The sequence below is a fragment of the Geotrypetes seraphini genome, chromosome 19 (assembly GCF_902459505.1).
Source record: "Geotrypetes seraphini chromosome 19, aGeoSer1.1, whole genome shotgun sequence".
Taxonomy (NCBI): Eukaryota; Metazoa; Chordata; class Amphibia; order Gymnophiona; family Dermophiidae; genus Geotrypetes; species Geotrypetes seraphini.
Genome location: NC_047102.1, coordinates 34,374,870 through 34,394,582, shown reverse-complemented (window position 1 = coordinate 34,394,582; position 19,713 = coordinate 34,374,870). Strand labels below are relative to the sequence as shown.

Below are 19,713 nucleotides of genomic sequence, written 5' to 3'. Positions count from 1 at the left end.
CGCTGGCTGTGGATTTGTGTGAGCTGAAACTTTGCTAAATCAAGGATACTGGATGCTTACAGTGTGAGTGAAATTGATAATCTTTGGTTACCTGACAGCAGTGTGAATGTGACAGAGTAGATGCCATTCTCTTTCTGGGCCTCACTCCCTTCCGTGTACGTGATGTCCACCTGGAACTTTACCGGCTTCTGAAAAACAGCTGGGCCCCCCGTGGACTTGTATTCGGCTCGGAAGCTAGTCTGGGATATAACGCTGTGGCTGAGACTAGGAATCTAAATGAAGAGTAAAGAGGTAAAAAAGACAGGAAATAAGCAAGGCCGAATCTCCTCCTCACCTCAAATGGAGTAATCTATGCTATAAACAATGACTATAAGTCTGAAATTAAATTGAAACTGCAAGTCAAACTAGCGAAATAAACAATCTTCACTTTTTTGTTAAGTTGCATTTATTAGTGATAATCTGACATGCAAAACTTTCAGCTTTGAAAGGTGGGTGGTGGGGATGGGGTGGGGTAGGGATGGGGTGTGGTGGAGCTAGGGGGCGGGGTGAGGTCATGTGTCCTCTATTTTGTCTTCACAAATACGGTAACCCTATCTTTGCAGAACATGAAGCTCAAGAGATGGTGTTTTAATATACAGGAAGCAACACCACAATTCAGTTAAATTAGGCAAAGAGCTACAGCCCCAGCACTCTGGGGTTGTGGGTTCAAATCCCGCACTGCTCCTTGTGACCCTGGGCAAGTCACGTAATCCCCCAGTGCCCCAGGTAATTAGATAAGAGTGTGAGCCCACCGGCACAGATAGGGAAAAATGCTTGAGTACCTGAATAATTAGTGTGCACAAATAATAATGACCTATGTACTAAGACCCCAGTATGAATGCTGAACTGGGGTCCCAGGGCATTAGTGCACACATGATTATATAAATACATGTAAACTAGAGAGCATCTATATGTAGGGTTACCAGACGTCTGGATTTCCCTGGACACAGTTTTTCAAAACCCACCACTTTGTCTCCTCTAAATCGCGTTGGGTAGGAGGAAATCCGCGCAGGCAGTGGGGTTTGGGGTGGGGTGCCGCGATTAGGGGCGGGACTGGAGTGGGGATGGGTAAAACTGAGCGGGTCTAGGGGGGTCCAGATTTTATTATAGTAAAATCTGACAACCCTATCTCTATGCAAATTTGACTTTAAATAGGATAGTAACTCCTTCACTCACTATAATTGGGAAACTGGTATGGATTACAAGTTAACAGCTGCCATGGACAAAGTCTTAATTTTTTTAGTTCTTGCAGGTTGCATCTACAAATTCCCTTTACTAAGTGGCCCAAAGTTGCTGTCCTCAACTCCATCTCCTACCTTCCCCCCTCCCCCTGTCAAGAAATGGTATGTCCCAACTACTTCACAAAGTACATCTCCCTGCACCCCACAACAAAAGAATATCATCCTTGACTTTTTTGGTATAGGTCAAGGAGCAGTGACTCAAAATCTCTTCATTGCCCATCTTAGTATATGAAGATCTTCTCCAGCCCTGCCTCAAAACACCTCACTATCCAGGAAGAGCAGAGCAGATCATTACGTTAAGAGGCCCCAACTGAGCCAATCAAGATCCTTGGTGGACCTGACTGCCGCCAGCCCCTGAACACAAAATCAAGATGCCCTAGTGACCACAGCATGATTCCCTAAATCAAAAGGCCATTTTTTTAGCAGGTGTGAAAAAGCAAACTAGTGCATCACACATTTAATTTATTGTATTTCCAATGCTTGACATACCTCAAGAAATCCACAAAGGCGACTATGCAGTTTACAAAATTAAAAATACAATTTCACAAGTGATGTAAATTGGAATATTCCCAATATGCTAATACCAAAGCTAAAAACTAACTAAAATAAACTATATACAAGTACATGTAGAACCCATTATCATTTGATAGATGTCATTCTTCCATCTCTCCTTTCCCTCCGTTTCGTATAATCTCCTCCCCACAATCCAGCATTAATGAATCCTGTTTATTTATTGCATGGTATTGACATCACTGCAGAGCTGGGATTACGAGCTAGAGCACCAGCTATCCAGTTAGAAAAGCTGCTTATGATCTGTTCTTTCCTAGATTTTTCATAATGAATATACAGCTGGGGACACTCTCTCACTGTTGGGTTAATTGAAGTGTCAACTTCTGCTATCTGGAGATTTTTGTCCTTTCGCTCTGTAGCCCATAAATATATTTACCCAGTCAGCAACTATGGTCATGGTAGAAAGGAGAGCAGAGTCTTTTTGCCTCCTAGACGTTGGAATGGAGTGAGCCACAGGGGCTTCAGCCCAACCAAATTCTTAGCCACTGAAGTGGCAGGAGTTTGTTCCTTCATGCCCACTGCTCTGCCCGTCTCCAGCCAGCTCTGCTGTCAGCATGGTAAGCAAGTTGAAATGTGAGAGCAGGCACATCCTGTATCATGTAGCATAAAAGAAATATCTGCTCTCATGTTTCAGACTTAACCTTGCTATAATGCAGCAGAAGTGAAGAAACACGTGCCCTTTGTTTTTTTCAGAGGATGGAGGCACTGTGGCAGGTGGGAGAAGAGAGTCGATGCTGGAAGAAGGGAATTGCAGGCTGGAAGCTGACAAAATGGAAGATACTAATGCCGGCAATGGCAGAGCGAGCTTGGCAAAATGTTCAGCACTGCCTGCTATTGCTCCCCCCACAGGTTCAAGCATCTCAACCCCCCCCCCTTGCAAGTTCTGGTATTTCACCCTCTCACCCCCCCCCCCTTGCAGGTCTGGTATCCCTCTGTGATCCTCAAAACCCATGGTGGGTGGCCAGCAAAGGCAGCAAGATACACAGACTGCCTCCAACCAGCACTGCCTCTACTTGTCACAGGTTTCAAGGGGCCTGATGGGAAGACAGATGTCAGACCACAAATGGATGGGAGCAGAGAAAGAGAGGGATAGCAAGATCTGGTGGGGGTGGGAGAAAGGGGGATATATACCAAGAAATGCCTGGGGAGAAAAAAGGAACTGAGTCAGAGGGAAGACCTGGGTAAGAAAATGTGAGAGATGATGCTGAACCCAAGGGGCTAAGTGGAGGGGAAAGAGGAAAAAACTGGAAAGGGGGAGAGAAGAGGTAAAAGAGAGAGGTTGAATTCTGAAGAGCAGATATGCAGAAACAATGGAGGGTGAGAGTAATGCTGGACTGTAGTGGGGGAGGGATGAGAGAGGAAGAGATGCTGGGCTTAGGGTGGAGTGTGGAAGGAGGGGAAGAGAGATAACAAGCTGGATAAGTGGAGAGAAACGGACACATATAAAATGCTGGACCATGGAGGGATCATAGAAACGGACACAGAAGAGATGCTGGAGATGGGGTGGGATAGCAACACAGAGAGAAGGTGCTGAACAAGGGGGGATAGAGACAGGGACATAGAGGGAAAATGTTGCTTTAGGGATTTGAGGAAAGATGGATAGTGGGAATAAAGAGAGAAGAAATGTCAAAAGGACAGAAGACCCCCCTCCAGAGAAAAGCAGAAGAGACACAAAAGGTAGAATAAAAAACACTGCTTTCTGAAATTATTAATTGTAATATATCAGTTTTGACTGTGAATGGTGCAGAGAATTGTTGGGTCTCACTGAAGAAGGGAAGTTCTTTGAGCCAACATCTGCAAAATATAAATTATGACAGAGTACTGACCCCTAGCTGACCACTTTTATAAAACAGATGAGTATCTATCAAATTGATAAATATTTGTAAGATCTGAAGGAGCAAAGACAACATTGAAAACAATGAGCTATGACAATTGACGTGTTTGAATTCTGGAAACTCAGATCGTGTGAGATGCACCACTGAAGTCTAAAAAAATATTTAAATTACTTAAAATATAATTAGCATAATTCCCGCCTGCTGGAAGCATGTGACGATCCTCCCACTCTTGAAAAAGCACAATCTTGACCTGTCCCAGCTTTCCAGCTTTTGTTCAATCTCAAATCTGCCATTTTCCTCCAAAATCAAGTTTAAGTTTAATCAAGTTTCAAGTTTAATATAAATTTGATTGATCGCTTATTCAAAATTCTAAGCGATGTACACATCAATAAAATTACAGATTTTTAGGGGATAACAAAACAAACGACAAAAACTAGATCTTATAAGACATATTAAAGACTAACCTTACAAACATATTGAAACAAAAGGAAAGAAAGGGAAGAGAAATACAAGTTGTTTGATAGTAAATAAGACACTTATGGGGAAAAAACAATGGGACGGGAGAGATCCATGTACTTCAGAGAAGTTATGAAGTGGAATTGAAATGAGGCTCCTAGTCAGGCTTTCTTTTTTTTTTTTTTTTTTTTTTTATTTAGTTCATTAATTTTATTGAATATTATAAGTAATATACAGAAAGCAGTTCAAATACATAAAAATTGAATAAGAAATAGTGATTTAGAAACAAAAGAAACCATAATTGCTGTTATTTGCATATAGTAGATTAGTAAGAAGAATTCAGAGTATTTGAAACTGCTAAGAAAAGAAATAGAAAGGATAGAAAAGCAGAGAAGATGAATTGAAATAAAAAAGAAAAAAGAGAGATAAAGAAAGAGAGAGAGAAAGAGAGAGAGGCAGAAGTGTCTACAAGGCAGAATGAACATATGAATCTAAGAATGACCAAGGTGATTTATTTCGCACCCAGGCTTTCTAATTATCAAATGCATCCTTAAAAAGAAAGCTTTTTAATTTGCTCTTAAATCTGTCCAAATCTGTTCTTCCCTTAAATAGATAGGGCGTGAGCTCCATGTTTGAGGGGCTGTGACAGAAAAAATGAATTGCCGCCGTGTATTAATAATTTTAAGTGAGGGAATTATTAGTAAATGTTGATCGTTTGACTTCAATAATCTAGTTGAGGTGTAGGGAATCAGTAGTTTATGAATAAAAGCAGGAGTTTTATATAGCAAAGATTTGAAAGTAAGCAGACTTAGTTTATACATTATACGGTGAGCTACTGGGAGCCAATGCGCTTTCTTAAGGAGAGGTGTCGCGTGATCGAATTTCTTCACTTTCATTATAAGTTTAATAGAAGCGTTTTGGATAATCTGTAAACGTCTGATTTCATGTTGGGCTATTCCCTTGAATAGAGCATTGCAATAATCAATTTTAGAAATTACCAAGGCATGAATTAATATGTTAAGTGACTTTGGACATAGAAATTTTGAAACTGAACGGATTTGACGAAGTCTGAAAAAAGTTGATTTAACAATACTACTAATGTGATCATGATAGGTTCATTTATAATCAAAGATAACCCCTAGGATCTTAGGATCTTAATGCTACTTATCGACTGTAAAGTGGTACCACAGTACCAAAACACTGCTTCAGGCCTTGAAAACTCGATCCGCACAACCCTTTACCAACATCAGTGCATGATTCTCATCTCATGACCTCTCCTTTACTTTCAGTCTAATTGAACACTCTCTACTCTTCTAGTGATCACACTCTATTGGCCTCTCTAATACAGTTCTTTCTTGGTTCTCCAGCTACCTTACTTCAGTTCTTGTTCCCTCTTGAACCAGGGTTCTATCTTAGCATCCACACTACTCAACATCTTTCTTTCTTTCCCCTCTGGTACTGTGCCCCATTTCAGACTCCTCCATTTCTCTGGCTTCCTTAAATACCTGTCTTTCTCAAGTTTCAAAAGGGCTGAATACATAAAAATGTGAAGCTATTATCTTTCCAAATCCCTACCAGCATCTTCCACCTTCTCCAGATTTTAATGATCAATCACTTCTCTTCTAGGACAGTTAAAATCCTGGGCGTCATATCTGACTCCAAATTAACTTTCAAATCACAAATCAATGCGGTATTCTTTTTCATCATTCATCACATTCACTTTGTCCATCCTTTCCTCCTCCTAATTCTCATTCACCTCTATTCAAGCTTCCCCTTTTACTCATGTAGGCATCTGCAATTGATCCAATCCACTGCCGTGAAGCTACTCCATAATGCTTGCCACTTTGAACACTAGTTACCTATCACTGCATGTATTAAATTTGAGGTTCTTCTCTTAGTCTACAAAGGCAGACTCCCTTCTGCTCCCCTGTACATCAGTCATCTCCTCATCCCCATATCCCTTCACATAGTCGTCGCTTGGTGGATCACAATCTCCTCCATCTCCCTCCCCCCTGCAGTCCTTCAACTTACCATCTCCAGAGAAACAGTCTTCTGTTACCATGGGCCCAAGTAGTTGAATTCCTTGCCCACTCTGGTCAAAAATCAATCTTCCCTCTCCTCTTTAAGAAAACACTCAAAACATTTTTGTTCACCAAAACCTTTGGTTCCACCTTTGGCTGACACCTGCATATATACATATTGAAATCTTTAAGTCTGTCCCCATACACCTTATGACGAAGACCATGCACCATTTTAGTAGACTTCCTCTGGACCGATTCCATCCTTCTTATAACTCCTTTCAGTTTTGCCCACTGCATTTCTACTCCTTCCAGACGTTCCCATCTAGACAACAATTCCTTGATGTAATCCCCCATCTGAACAAAGTTGGTAAACTCCAGGCCGCAGCTAGAGGGCACCTGGAAATGTGCGGATGTTGATGTGATGACATCACACGTATGTGTGACATCATCATGTACACATGTGCGCATGCATAAAGGCCCTGAACTGTCAGTGGAGTATGCTGGAGCAGGAGAGGCGCCAACGCCAGCTAACTGCCTACAGGATGTGCCTCTCGCTGCAGTGAGCCAGCAGCAGCATCTCTCCTCCTCTTCAGTGTCTTATGGCATGCCTGGAATCTTGCCGCAGCACACAGTTTGCGATACCACAGAATTTTAGTTTTTTGTTATGCAACATTGCAAATGCTCTTTCTAGTGCTCTCCTGTTGTATTGATTTCTGCATTTGCTTACCGAGAGGAAGGCATGAACGATATCTGCCTTGATGGAACTCAATGGTTTGTCCTTAATAACCACAAATATCTGCTCTTCTTTCTCCAGGTTAATGAAATTTCCAAACCACGATCTTTTGGCAAGCCTGGAAAAGATAACAGTAAGGGGGGAGAAAACAGAAAAATAAATTAGACAGAGAAGTATTTAGAGTTGCTTTTGCAGTACTAAAGACTGCATGACGTGAAATCCCCATGAGCAGATGCTTCAGTACATTTTATAAACATTTAAAAAAAAGAGATGATGAAATCCTTGTTGCAGATTATGCTATGAATTAGTTGCTTTAAATTGATGATCTTAGTTTGATTTTTTTTTCAGTTTTGTGCCATTATTTGTAGCCTTATGACCTACATCCTGACAAACTGAACTCACAAACTCTCAGTGAGTGTTCTACCACCAAGTTAGACTACACCTTATCTGGATTTAGATTTTTAGATTTCGTACTCACCTTTTCCAAATTCAAGTTCAAGACAAGACTAATCTCCCTGCCCAAACTGACTTAATCCAGTTGTACCTTGTCAATGAAAGGTGACGTGGCTTGCCTGAGGACATAAAAGTGTCCAAAGGAGAAGGATTAAAACCCAAGCAAACAAGTGGCGTAGTAACGGTAGGAGGCGCACCCCTCTGGGTCCCTGCTCCTTCCCATCTCCCCACCCATGCTCTCCCTCCTCTCTAAATCTTCTAGTGCAAGTGGCTTCAGTAGCGGTTGGATTTCACTCTGATGTCACTTCCTGGCCTCGTGACCCAGAAGTGATTCAGAGGGGAATCAGGCTGGCAGAAGCTGCTTGCGCTAGTGAAGACGGGGTGGTGGGAGGGACGGCGTGAGCGTGGCAAGGCAGAAAGGTGCCGGTGCCCCCACTGACATGGCACCCAGGGCAATTTGTCCTCCCCTCAGCTTCCCCCCCTTACTACTCCACTGCAGGCAACTCAATCCTCTAAGAATTGAGCTATTCCTCCTCTATCATATGTATCATCAATCAAGCCTTCGACAAGGTACCTCACGAACGGCTACATAAAAAGCTGTGGAATCACGGGGTGCAAGGAGATATCTACCGATGGATCAAACACTGGTTGTCAGGCAGGAAACAGAGGGTTGGAATAAAAGGCCAATACTCAGACTGGCAATGGGTCACGAGCGGAGTTCCGCAGAGGTCGGTGCTGGGACCTCTACTGTTCAATATATTTATAAACGATCTGGAGATGGGGACAAAATGTGAGGTTATCAAATTTGCTGATGACACCAAACTCTGCAGCAGGGTTAGAAACACGGAAGACTGTGAAGACCTGCAAAGGGACCTAACGAGACTGGAAGACTGGGCAAACAAGTGGCAAATGAGTTTTAACGTACAGAAATGCAAGGTCATGCATGTAGGGAAAAAGAACCCGATGTTCAGCTACAAAATGGGGGGAACACTACTAGGGGTGAGTAACCTTGAAAGGGACCTGGGGGTGATGGTAGACACATCACTGAAACCATCGGCGCAGTGTGCGACAGCCTCAAAGAAAGCAAACAGAATGCTGGGCATCATCAAAAAGGGTATCACAACCAGGACGAAAGAAGTCATCATGCCGCTATATCGCGCAATGGTGCGCCCGCACCTGGAGTACTGTGTGCAGTACTGGGCGCCGTACCACAAGAAGGACATGGCGGTACTCGAGGGAGTGCAGAGGAGGGAGACTAAACTGATAAAAGGTATGGAAAATTTTTCATACGCTGACAGGTTAAAAATGCTGGGTCTGTTCTCCCTGGAGAAGAGGAGACTTAGAGGGGACATGATAGAAATCTTCAAAATCCTAAAGGGCATAGAGAAAGTAAATAAGGACAGATTCTTCAAACTGTGGGGAGCCACAAACACTAGGGGTCACTCGAAGAAATTGAAAGGGGACAGGTTTAGAACAAATGCTAGGAAGTTCTTTTTTACCCAGAGGGTGGTGGACACATGGAACGCACTTCCAGAGGATGTGATAGGCCAGAACTCTGTACAAGGGTTCAAGGAGGGTTTGGATAGGTTCCTGGAGGATAAGGGGATAGAGGGGTACAGATAGAACTTGAGGTAGGTTGTAGAGGTGTTCAGAAACCACTTCACAGGTCGTGGACCTGATGGGCCGCCGCGGGTGCGGACCGCTGGGCGAGATGGACCTCTGGTCTGACCCAGTGGAGGCAACTTCTTATGTTCTTAAACAATGTAATTTTGCATCTATATCAAGGGTTCTCAACCCAGCCTTCAGGACACACCATGCCTGTTAGATTTTTGGGATGCCCATAATGAAAATGCATGAGATAAATTTATCTCATACATATTCATGCAATTTTTCCCGTCACCACGAGAACTTATTTTTCCATCCGGTCCTTGCAAGTTCTTTTCCTATCCCTGCCTCATTCCTGTAAGCTGTGCCTTAACCGCACAAGCCTCAAACACTTATGATTTTAAAGTGTTTGAGGCTTGTGCAGATAAGGACGGAGCTTGCAGGAATGGGGCAGGGATAGGAAAAGAACTTGCAAGGACGGGATGGAAAAATACGTTCTCTCGGTGACGGGAAAAATTTGTCCCCATGTCATTCTCTACTCAGTATATCATAAAAGGAAAATTCCAAGACATCAAGAGATCTGTAAGAATAAACTCTTAGCTAATAAAAACAGTTAGAGTAGACTATAAGGAGAAATAGATATAAGCAAAGTGTGGCTCTGACAAGCTGAAAGAAACAGACCGCACTGTCCTCAGGTACAGAGAAGCAAGGGGAGAGAGTGTAACCTGATAAGAACAGAGCAGGCAAAAGGAAAGAAAGTGGTTTTATTCTAATGCAAACAAAAACCACAGATTTTAGGAAGGATTTCATGACACACTAACACAGAGAGAGAGAGAGAGAGATTCATTTCCCGCCTCCTTGTAGGATTGTAACTGAAGGAAGAATTCATTTATCTATGTAGGGGTTGTAGACTTAAGGGAGGGAGTTTATGTCTATAATATGTGCAGACAGGAAGCTTCAGCTAAGCTAATGAGTCAGTTCCTGAAAAACACTGCTATAAACACACCCAAACTGTTATGGTAAATGGGACTATACAAGGAATAAGCAAGAAGAATAAGGACAGTTGGTGCAGGCTAGAAAGAGAGAAAATATTCTTATCAGTATATATATAGTGGAAATAAGCAAGGATGGTCAAGTTAAGGTCTCAGCCCCAGAGAGCCAGACAGTAATTAGGTGAAGGTAGATGCCGCTGCTGGGTCAGACCAGTGGTCCATCGTGACCAGCAGTCCGCTCACACCACGGCCCTTAGGTCAAAGCCCAGTGCCCTAACTAAGATTAGCCTTACCTAAAGGCAGTTCTGTGAAATATAGCATGATAGGTATCAGCAAGCACGCGCACACACACACATAGAGTGGCGTAGTGAGGGTGAGAGGCGTCCCTCCTCCACTACTTCCCCACCCCCTCTTGCTGCGTGTGTGCCGCTTCCCTGCCCCGTTCCTAGCATGAGCAGCAACCCCCAACCTGCTGTCATGCCAGTGTCAGCTCCAACTCTGATGTCACTTCCTAGGCATGGGTCCAGGAAGTGACATCAGAGAAGGAGCCGACGCTGGCACGACAGCAGGTCGGGGGTTGCTGCTTGCACCAGGAATGTTACAGAGGTACAGGGGAAGAGAAGCGACACGTACACGTGGCAGTTGGGGAGGGGAGAGGAGCAGGGTGGCAGACAGGAGGATGGATGCCTGTGCCCTCACCAAGATGGCTCCTGGGGCGGACTGCCCCCTGCCCCAACTCTTACTACACCACTGCACACACAGAAGGAAAAGAGCAATGTTTCATGAGTCACAGGCATCCAGAATTGGGGATTTCAGTCAGGCCAGCAGGAACTCCCACGGATACTGACCAAAATCCCAAAGAACATGAGAAATAGCCGATCTTATAAAAGCCTACAGGGTTAAAAGTTTAAAAGTTACCGAGTGAAAAAACAGGGTTTAAAGAAGATTTTGAAGGGTTTAAAGAAGCAGAGAGGGTCTGGAAGGAAAGAACTGTGTTTTTTTCTTCTTTTGAGAGGTTTGGTTTGTATTGGTGCAGTTTTGAAGTTTTCTCTTGCACAGGTCTGCCGTCCTAGTGCAGAGATCAGCATCAGCTGTCTGAACATTGGAGCTGTCAGATTTGTCAGTTGGGAAGGTGACTTGGATCTGTGTGGAGGTGGTTTAGTTTCTGTGCCTTGTGAGAAGGGAATTATGGTGGTTTTATTTAAATTTGAGAAGGATTGTGAAATTCTGCTTCTGGTTTGAAGTTTGGTATTGATGTGAGATTTTCTCTAAGAGATCCTGTGAAGCTATTCTGTGGAAGTCTATTGAGAGATTCTGTGAAGCAGATCTGGGGAGCTATTCTGTAAACATATTTTGTGAGATTTTCTCTGAGAGATTCTCTGTGAAGCAAAGCTGTGGAACTGATTTGAAAAGTTTTCCTGGGACTATATTCTGTAAATGTTATCAGTAAAGGTTATTGATATAGTGGGTAAAAGATTTGTTTGTATATCTATCTATCTATCAAATGTTTAGTGAGGGTATGATTATTGTGGTGGTTGTTGCATAGAAAATTCTGGGGAGGGAAAAAGTATAGGGAACATCAATTATCTATTATTATTATTATTTTTTTTTTTTTTTAGCTTAGAAAGTATTTTAGGCAATTTGGGGGTTATTAGATTAGGATAGGGGTTTCCCTTATTGGTTTGTTTAAGTCAGAGTAATAGGTTGGTTCCAGGGAGAGAGTCTCCTAGCAATAATAATAATAATAATAATAAGTTTATATACCGCAGGACCGTGAAGTTCTATGCGGTTTACAATGCTTAGAAATGTTACAGATTGAATGAACAAACAAAGTAGTTTCAAGTTTAATGATTCTTTTGATTAATCGCTTAATCATAGTTCTAAGCGATGATCATAGTTCTAAGCGACAGGTGATTCTTGCGCTCGGTTGTTCAGGACTAAGATTGAATGGGAAGAGATTCGCTAGCAACAGTGCGCCTACGTGGTACCCCTACATCAGTGGTCTCAAACTCAAACCCTTTGCAGGGCCACATTTTGGATTTGTAGGTACATGGAGGGCTGCAGAAAGAATAGTTAATTTCTTCTTATTAAAGAAATGACAATTTTGCATGAGGTAAAACTCTTTATAGTTTCTAAATCTTTCCTTTTGACTAAGTCTTAATAATAATATTGTAATTTATAGGTAAAGAGACATATGATCAAAACGGTTTTATTTTACTTTTGTGATTATGATAAATATACCGAGGGCCTCAAAATAGGACCTGGCGGGCCGCGTGTGGCCCCCGGGCCGCAAGTTTGAGACCACTGCCCTACATAGAAAGAACTTTACAGAGGGAAAGTAGAATTTCTTTGTTTAGATTTGATTTACAGCATTTGTTTATTCAATTTTATTTCTATATTCAATTTTGAATCCTTAGTGCTTCTTTATATTTATTTTATTATATGTTTAATAAATATTTTTATTCCAAGGTTATACTATATTATTATATACATATTATTATTTTGTTTATGTAATTCACCCCTTCTCCTGGGGAAAGGTATCAAGTTAACCCTCAGTGTTCACGTCTACAAAACAAATCTTATTTCAAGAGGGATACCTTTTACCTCAGTCTGAGAAGGAGGGGTCAGATACATAAAATTTTCTCAATCTTTCAAGTGTCAGTATTCCTATATGAGTCATAACTATACTTTTGCAAAAATAATGAACTAACAATAACACTTTCTTGTTATAATGAAATCATCACAGGTGTCTGTAATTCCTTGCCCAGAAATAATTTCAAGGGTACCACTAATTGTACTTGGCAAATAGATGAGGCAAACCCAGGTGTTCAGCATGGGGGCAAAAAGCACCAAACTATCCATCACTTTGGCAGACTAGGCCACCTGCCCAAAAAACCTTGTCCAGTACAGTTATACCTTATCTATGGGGGACAAAGCAATTTAATTAAATAACCTTGGGCCTACACTCCACAGGCTGGTCAGGTTTTCAGGATATCCACAATGAATATGTATGAGATGGATTTGCATGTACTGCCTCCTTGAGATGCAAATCTGTCTCATGCATATTTATTGTGGCTATCCTCTTGAGGACTGGAATTACCTACCCCTGGCCTATACTAAAAGAATATGATGATTGGAAAAAGGCAGAACAGAAGTCAGATTAAAACACTCATAAGACAGTTCAAGGAGAATAAGGCCCGCAAACCTTATCTAGCTGGCAAATATTCTTGTGCACAATTTCTGTGAATATTTCCATCCAGCTCTCTTGGGGATTAACCCTTTGTCTCTCTGTTTGCTCACTGGTGCTTCAGCTACCCAGGACTTAGTGCATGTGTAAGAAATTGGATGTCAAAAAATTGTTAAACTCCATGCACTTAACAATTCTCATCTGATTCATGGTGGACCACCCTCTTACTAGTTTCTGGTCAAATGCTCCATTCCAGATGTCTCATCCCCTATTCCCTCATCTTCCATACCTACTCTGCCTGGTTCCTTGGCCTTTGGATCTCTGCTGTCTTATAGGTATTCTTCTCTTATCCTCTACATCCCACTCTTCCTCAGTCTCTGGATCTCCTTTGTCTCATGGAGTGTCCCCTTCTCAGTCTCTGGATCTCTAACTGAACAATGCTAAAGGCTCTTCTAGCATCACTTCCTGACCTGAAGAGACTGGGGAGGATAAGCAAGGCTTGGGATATAATCTGTAATTAGAAGATTAATCTGGCCTAAGGAAGAGCAGCTCAGTCACAAATGGTTAAAATACTATCCAATATAGGGTCATTATTTAATCAAGACCACTAGTCAGTCTTCCCTTCTAACCATCTCATTTCTGAAGCAGAAAAAATGAGAGAGGATGCATATGACTCTGGAATTCATTTCTGCCCCCAGTTGGAAAACAAACTCCCTAAAATATTAATCAGCTTGTGCATGGTACCAGCCAGTGAGTGCTGAGCACAGGGAGTCGTTAAGTGAAGAAGGTTCCAGGCGCCATTTACTGCATCATTAAAGGAGTTGCAGGGTAGTGCTGCCAAAAGAAATGGCTTGCTGATAAATGTGTGTCATATAAACCAGTGTATATCATAGCTGAGGCAACCGAGACTGGCCCATTCTACATCTGCTCCTAATGTTAATAAGCAGCTTCTCCCTGATGCAAGCTGCATTTTTACGATTCTGCTACAGAGGTGTGTGCAGGTTATTATGCAGGTATTTAAGAATCTAGGTAAGAGAGTCTAGTGACAGAAGAGGAAAGGAAGAAATAAAGAACGAATGCCCAGAGGAAACAACCTTCCTGCACTAGGGGAAATGGTCCTACACCAGTCTCTTACATTCATTTACCTAGAGCAGTGGTTCCCAACCCTGTCCTGAGGGACCACCAGCCACTCGGGTTTTCAGGATATCCCTAATGAATATGCATGAGAGAGATTTGCATACCTGTCACTTCCATTATATGCAAATCTCTCTCATGCCTAAGGCATCTGAGCCAATCAGGGCTTTAGGATCCTCCCTCTGTAGCTCGGGAGGGGTCTAACATACAAATGGGAAACAGAGGTGGCTGAGAAGCTGCTGCGGCTGAAAGCAGAGGATCTGTGACTGGTGGATGAAGAGAGCGTATCCAAATAAAACAAAGGAACAAGAGATGGTGGGAGGTGGAAGACGAATGACGTCCTGTGCCCTACATATCACATCTCCAGAAACAGTAAGCAAGGAGCAAAGATACAAGAACACTCCCCTGGCAATGTAATAACACATGCCCAAATTTATCTGCTACCAAAACAGGAGAGAACAAAAAAAAAAAAAATATATATATATATATATTTATCTGTAGAAAAAATGGAAAAAAAACTAAAAAATCAGACAGATAGTTCAGTTGGAATGAAGAAAATAGATTATGAAGGGAATAAACTAATCTTCAATAAAATAGTCAATTATTTTTTATGGTTATTTTTAAGTTTACCATGGGGCACAACCCAATTAAGCTCTTAAATCTGAGAATCTTAAAACCCCAGGAACCTTCTAATGCCAAAACGAAAGCTAGAAAAGTCTTTTTTTCTCTACCCCCCTCTCCTCAGCCCATCCTGCACTTATTCCATTTTAACAGGGAGATCAAGAAAAAGAGGGGAAAAGATTTAGAGAGAAAATTAAAGCAAGGTCAAAGAAAAGCTAGGCAAAGATGGGGGGGGGGAGAGAAAACTTTGCAAGGACTTCACATGAAGCAACCATCTTATACAAATATAGTATCTAAATAATAATTTGCATATTAACAATTCTTAATTACAAGGTTTGACAATAGAAAAATAGAGCTCAAATGAAAAGTGAGGTTCTGAGAGGTAGAAGAATGGGAGACAGAAAGACTCAGTTTTAAGGGGGTAAAAACGGAGCACAAAGACTGATCTCCATTTTCTCTATAGACTAGAGATTAATCCTGGCAGATGAAATTTCATGTGGACAAATGCAAAGTGATGCACATTGGGAAGAATAACCTGACTCACAGTTAAAGAAAGCAGGATGCTAGGAATTATTCAAAAAGGGATGGTCAACAAGACTAAGGGGTCCTTTTACAAAGGCGTGCTAAGCATTTTAGTGCGTGCTAAATCTACGCATGCGCTAAACGCTAACACGTCCATAGACTAACATGCATGCGTTAGCATTTAGCGCACACTAAAACGCTTAGCGCACCTTTGTAAAAGGACCCCTAAGATTGCGTTCAATTCTGGTCTCCTTATGTCAAGAAAGATATAGTGGCGCTAGAAAAGGTTCAAAGAAGAGCGAGCGAGATGGTAAAGGGGATGGAACTCCTCTCGTATGAGGAAAGACTAAAATGTTTAAAGAAGACGCCCGGTCGCCTTTAAACAATCTGGTCAGCCTGGTTCGTTTTTATCAAACCTCATCCAGATTCAAAATGTAGAAATAAACTCAATCCTTCCTAGTACATTTCAAACTATTACTCTTAATTTTGAACTAATTAATTCAAGGTCGATAAAAACTAAGTATCACCTACTAAATGATGTAATCACTAATAATAACCTTGATTTACTTTGTATTACTGAGACATGGCTCTCTGAGGGAAAGAAGCCTACTTAAATTTTATATGTCCACCTGATTTTTCCTACCATTATCTCCATCGTTTAGGCCGAAGAGGAGGAGGCATAGCTATCGTACATCGTAAAGACCTAGACACATACATAGATATAGAAAAGTAAAGCACCCAAAGATGACCTCTGCAATTTTACAGGGAACACATCATGTCCTGAAGTTTACTGTAAAGAGACATACTAAACAGAATTTTCTATGTTGCAGAATAAACACTTTTTCTTCATTTTCTGAGAACTAGTCAGTGTGAGACCCTTGGAGCCTGGCGCTCAATTTGATTTACCTGGGGACTCAGAAGTTATAGGGCTGTGGTCCTATAGGTGATAGTATTCATCTAAGAGCTTTAATTGGGAGCCCCAAGATAGATATGGCAGTACAAAATACAGCTCTAATGGTTTATGATACTTTTTTTTCTATGTATCCAAGAAAGTATTATAATACTTTATATGCATATTAAGTAGATCTGGTGGGAACTACTTACTCTGGTGAAGATTCTGGTGTCAGGTTAGACATCTCCTCTGGCGTAGGTACTGTATTCACAGGGGACAGAAGAAAGAAACAAATGGAAAATGTTCAACCTAATGTTCCCCGTCACTGTTCAACAAATGATGCGACAAAACTATTTTGGGATTTAGCTCAATAGTAGCTCAAGAGGAGTTACAGTTGAGAAGAATAGATATTTCTTTCACTCAATCTAAGTCTGTTCCCGAGACAAAGGAAGGTCATGACTCCAGAAAAATGAGGACAGACTGAGACATCCAGGTTTTACTTCCATTGCTTTCAATGGAAGTAAAACCTGGATGTCTTAATCCATGCTCCTTTTTCTGGAGCCACATGGTAACCGACATTCTCAAGAGCACATGTGAGATCTGAACCCTGACTTCCCTGGGTCTGTCTGAAGTCACTGCTCTAACCACTAGACTATGCCCTTGTAATGAAAGATCAGGAAAGTGATTTACTCACTCTCTCTCGCCCTAGTATACAAAAGTAAGACCTTCTCTTCAAAGGATAAAAAAAAAGCATAAGAGAGAATAAATTCTAATTCCACCAAAATACCTCTCCCCAAAGGTTCTTTATGTAATTTTTCTAAAGAGACAGCGGTGAAAGCTCTTCCCTCAGAAATTGTCTCAAATATATACTTTACTTAATTTGATTTTAAAGGGGCAGGGGCCACAGATCCCCGTGCGTTGTGGGTTAACTGGACTACCGCACTGGAAAGGGAAGAAACTTCATCGGCACCACACCCTCTCCTGCCTAATTGGAATAATTCAATGCTGACATATAAACACTTATAATGTTCATATAAAAGTGCTGAATACAGCCTCTTTTTAAAAAAACAAAGCAAATTATAGAACTTCGCTTAGGCAGGGTCTATGATATGCTGCAGGTATGATAAATCTCCTGCTGTCTTTGCCGGTCCACTTTTGCCAACGTGAGCTAGCTGGTGTTTCACTTATAGCTGTGCCAGGGCCATGGACTCCTACCTCACCTCAATCCTCCCTTTCCCATTACTCCGTTCATAATTCGGCCCTCCTTGAACTGCAATAATATAATGTAGCACATACATTATCTGTAATTCATTGTATTGTACAGAGTCGCCTTGAACATATTTAGGCATAGTCTGACTCAGAGATACTGGATTGGATTAGAATAATTTTTCACTCAGAGAATAGTTACGCTCTGGAATGCATTGCCAGAGGTTGTGGTAAGAGCGGATTGCGAAGCTGGTTTTAAGAAAGGTTTGGACAATTTCCTGGAAGAACAGTCCATAGGCTGTTATTGAGACAGAAAAGGGGGAAGCCACTGCTTGCCCTGGATTGGTAGCATGGAACTTTTGGGGTTTTGGCCAGGTACTAGTGACCTGGGTTGGCCACCATGACAACGGGTTACTAGGCTTGATGAACCTTTGGTCTGACCCAGTAAGGCATGTTCTTATGGCAGAAACGGGTATCAATGGAATAGTAGTTGCTTGGTTCAGATCCTACCTATCAGACAGACAACAGTTCATATTGTTTAGCACACCTCATAACCCTCCATAAAGTACCATGAGGATCAATATCATCACCTATTCTGCACATGTTCAATGTCTACCTCAAGCCACTAGCCAAGCTGATTCCGTCTGGACAGTGGGAGGGGCGTTTGGCTAAAAGGGATTGTCTCTATCTTCTGCTCCTTGGCGCCATTTTGAAACTTTATATCGCAGTGAGTAGAGGCTCAGTGGTGTACTGAATATGGAAACAAACCCCTGGACGCAGCCAGTTCAGTGAAACAGGGATTTCCCTGTCGGGGATTATGAGCAGTGGCTACATGAAGTATAGATATGCAGTCCCAGTGAATCGGCAGTGCAGTGGACCGGTAGTGAAAGCGGATGGCAGCTGTGAAAGAAGTGGAGCCCTGGGGACCCAAAAGTGCAGCTAAGTTCAAGTTCTACGTTAATTAGCATGGTAATCACTGCTGATATTTGAAATCTTTTGTATTTGGAAATGGTGGTCTTGACATCAATTAGAGAACTTTTGGCTTACTAGTTGATATTGAATCAATAAGGACATTGTTTTGAAATGACAAGTATTTAAAGAAACTGGGAAATGTTTTGAGAACTGTGTATTTTCAAGAAAATGGGAAATGTCTGAGAACTGTTTACAGTGGAGATTTTTTGACCCATGAAGATCAAGTGAGGTCTTTTTTTTCTCCTTTGCTTTTCCTATGTTCTGCATGAAGTCATAATTTTATTATATTATCTGTAGAAAGGGGCCCTGCTTCCATACAATTGAGCCAAAACACATTGAGGGGCATAATAAAAAAAAACATCTAAGTTCCCTTTTGGCCTAAGCCCCTAAACGCTGAAAGTAGCAGCAGTTAAAATGTCCATTCTCAAAAAATCCATCCAAAATTAGGGTTTTTTTTTGAGAATGGCCTACCTCTACATTCAGCAGTTTAATCGTCCAGACCACCACGATGTCTAACCTTAAAACACATTATCAACCAAAACATTACCCAAGTCCCAAATGCCCAAAATAAGCCTCTAACTTCATTTGAAGCACGTTTTGACCACTTAAGAGACAATATGATGTATCAGGCGAAACCATTTGAGCTTTAATAGCTATCACAAATTGCTCTGCCCGGGAGATACTGTTATAAAACTTCTCATTCTAGCACAGTTCCCCAATACTGAAGTCTCTAAAGTTTTTTCCTTTATAGGTTTTATTTTCACAGTTTCTTGTTTTTCATTCTCACACTTTTCATTTCCACTTTCATTCTTCATTATTATTTTTTATCTTTAATATTCTTTTCCTCTTTCTTTAATATATGAGCAGAGGTGTTCCCCTCCCCTCATATTTTTGCCGATTGATTGTCAGCTTGAGCCAGGCACATTAGATCATTTATTTCATTGCCCGTTAATTAAGGCCTTTTGGAAATCCATATGAGGCAAAATTACTTCAATTCTTGGTGTTCCTATTCCATTATCATATGGGACCATTTTATTTGGAACTTCAATTATGCCTGAGAGTCCACTTGATATTCACAAAGATAAGCTTCTCTTGGTAATGTCTGGAGTTGGGTTGCACAAGAAACTGGAAAAATTGGGATCGTCTAAACTTCACATTCTGGTGGGAGTCACTCTGTTTGTATTATCGGTATGAACGAATGTTAGCGGAGCAAAATGGTCAGTTCCGGGCATTT

The 19,713-nt window shown here is 41.5% G+C and overlaps 1 protein-coding gene across 6 annotated transcripts in view; it reads right to left on the bottom strand.

Moving 5' to 3' along the window:
* BRSK2 (BR serine/threonine kinase 2) overlaps positions 1–19,713 on the bottom strand; it is a 310,234-nt gene that overhangs the window by 22,925 nt on the left and 267,596 nt on the right. For all 6 annotated transcript variants that reach the window (XM_033928274.1, XM_033928270.1, XM_033928269.1 and 3 more), the window contains 3 exons: positions 16,514–16,562; positions 6,890–7,013; positions 92–272 (listed from right to left, as the gene is read on the bottom strand). In XM_033928274.1, coding sequence (XP_033784165.1) covers positions 92–272; positions 6,890–7,013; positions 16,514–16,562 — 354 coding nt within the window. The remainder of the gene's footprint in view (positions 1–91; positions 273–6,889; positions 7,014–16,513; positions 16,563–19,713) is intronic.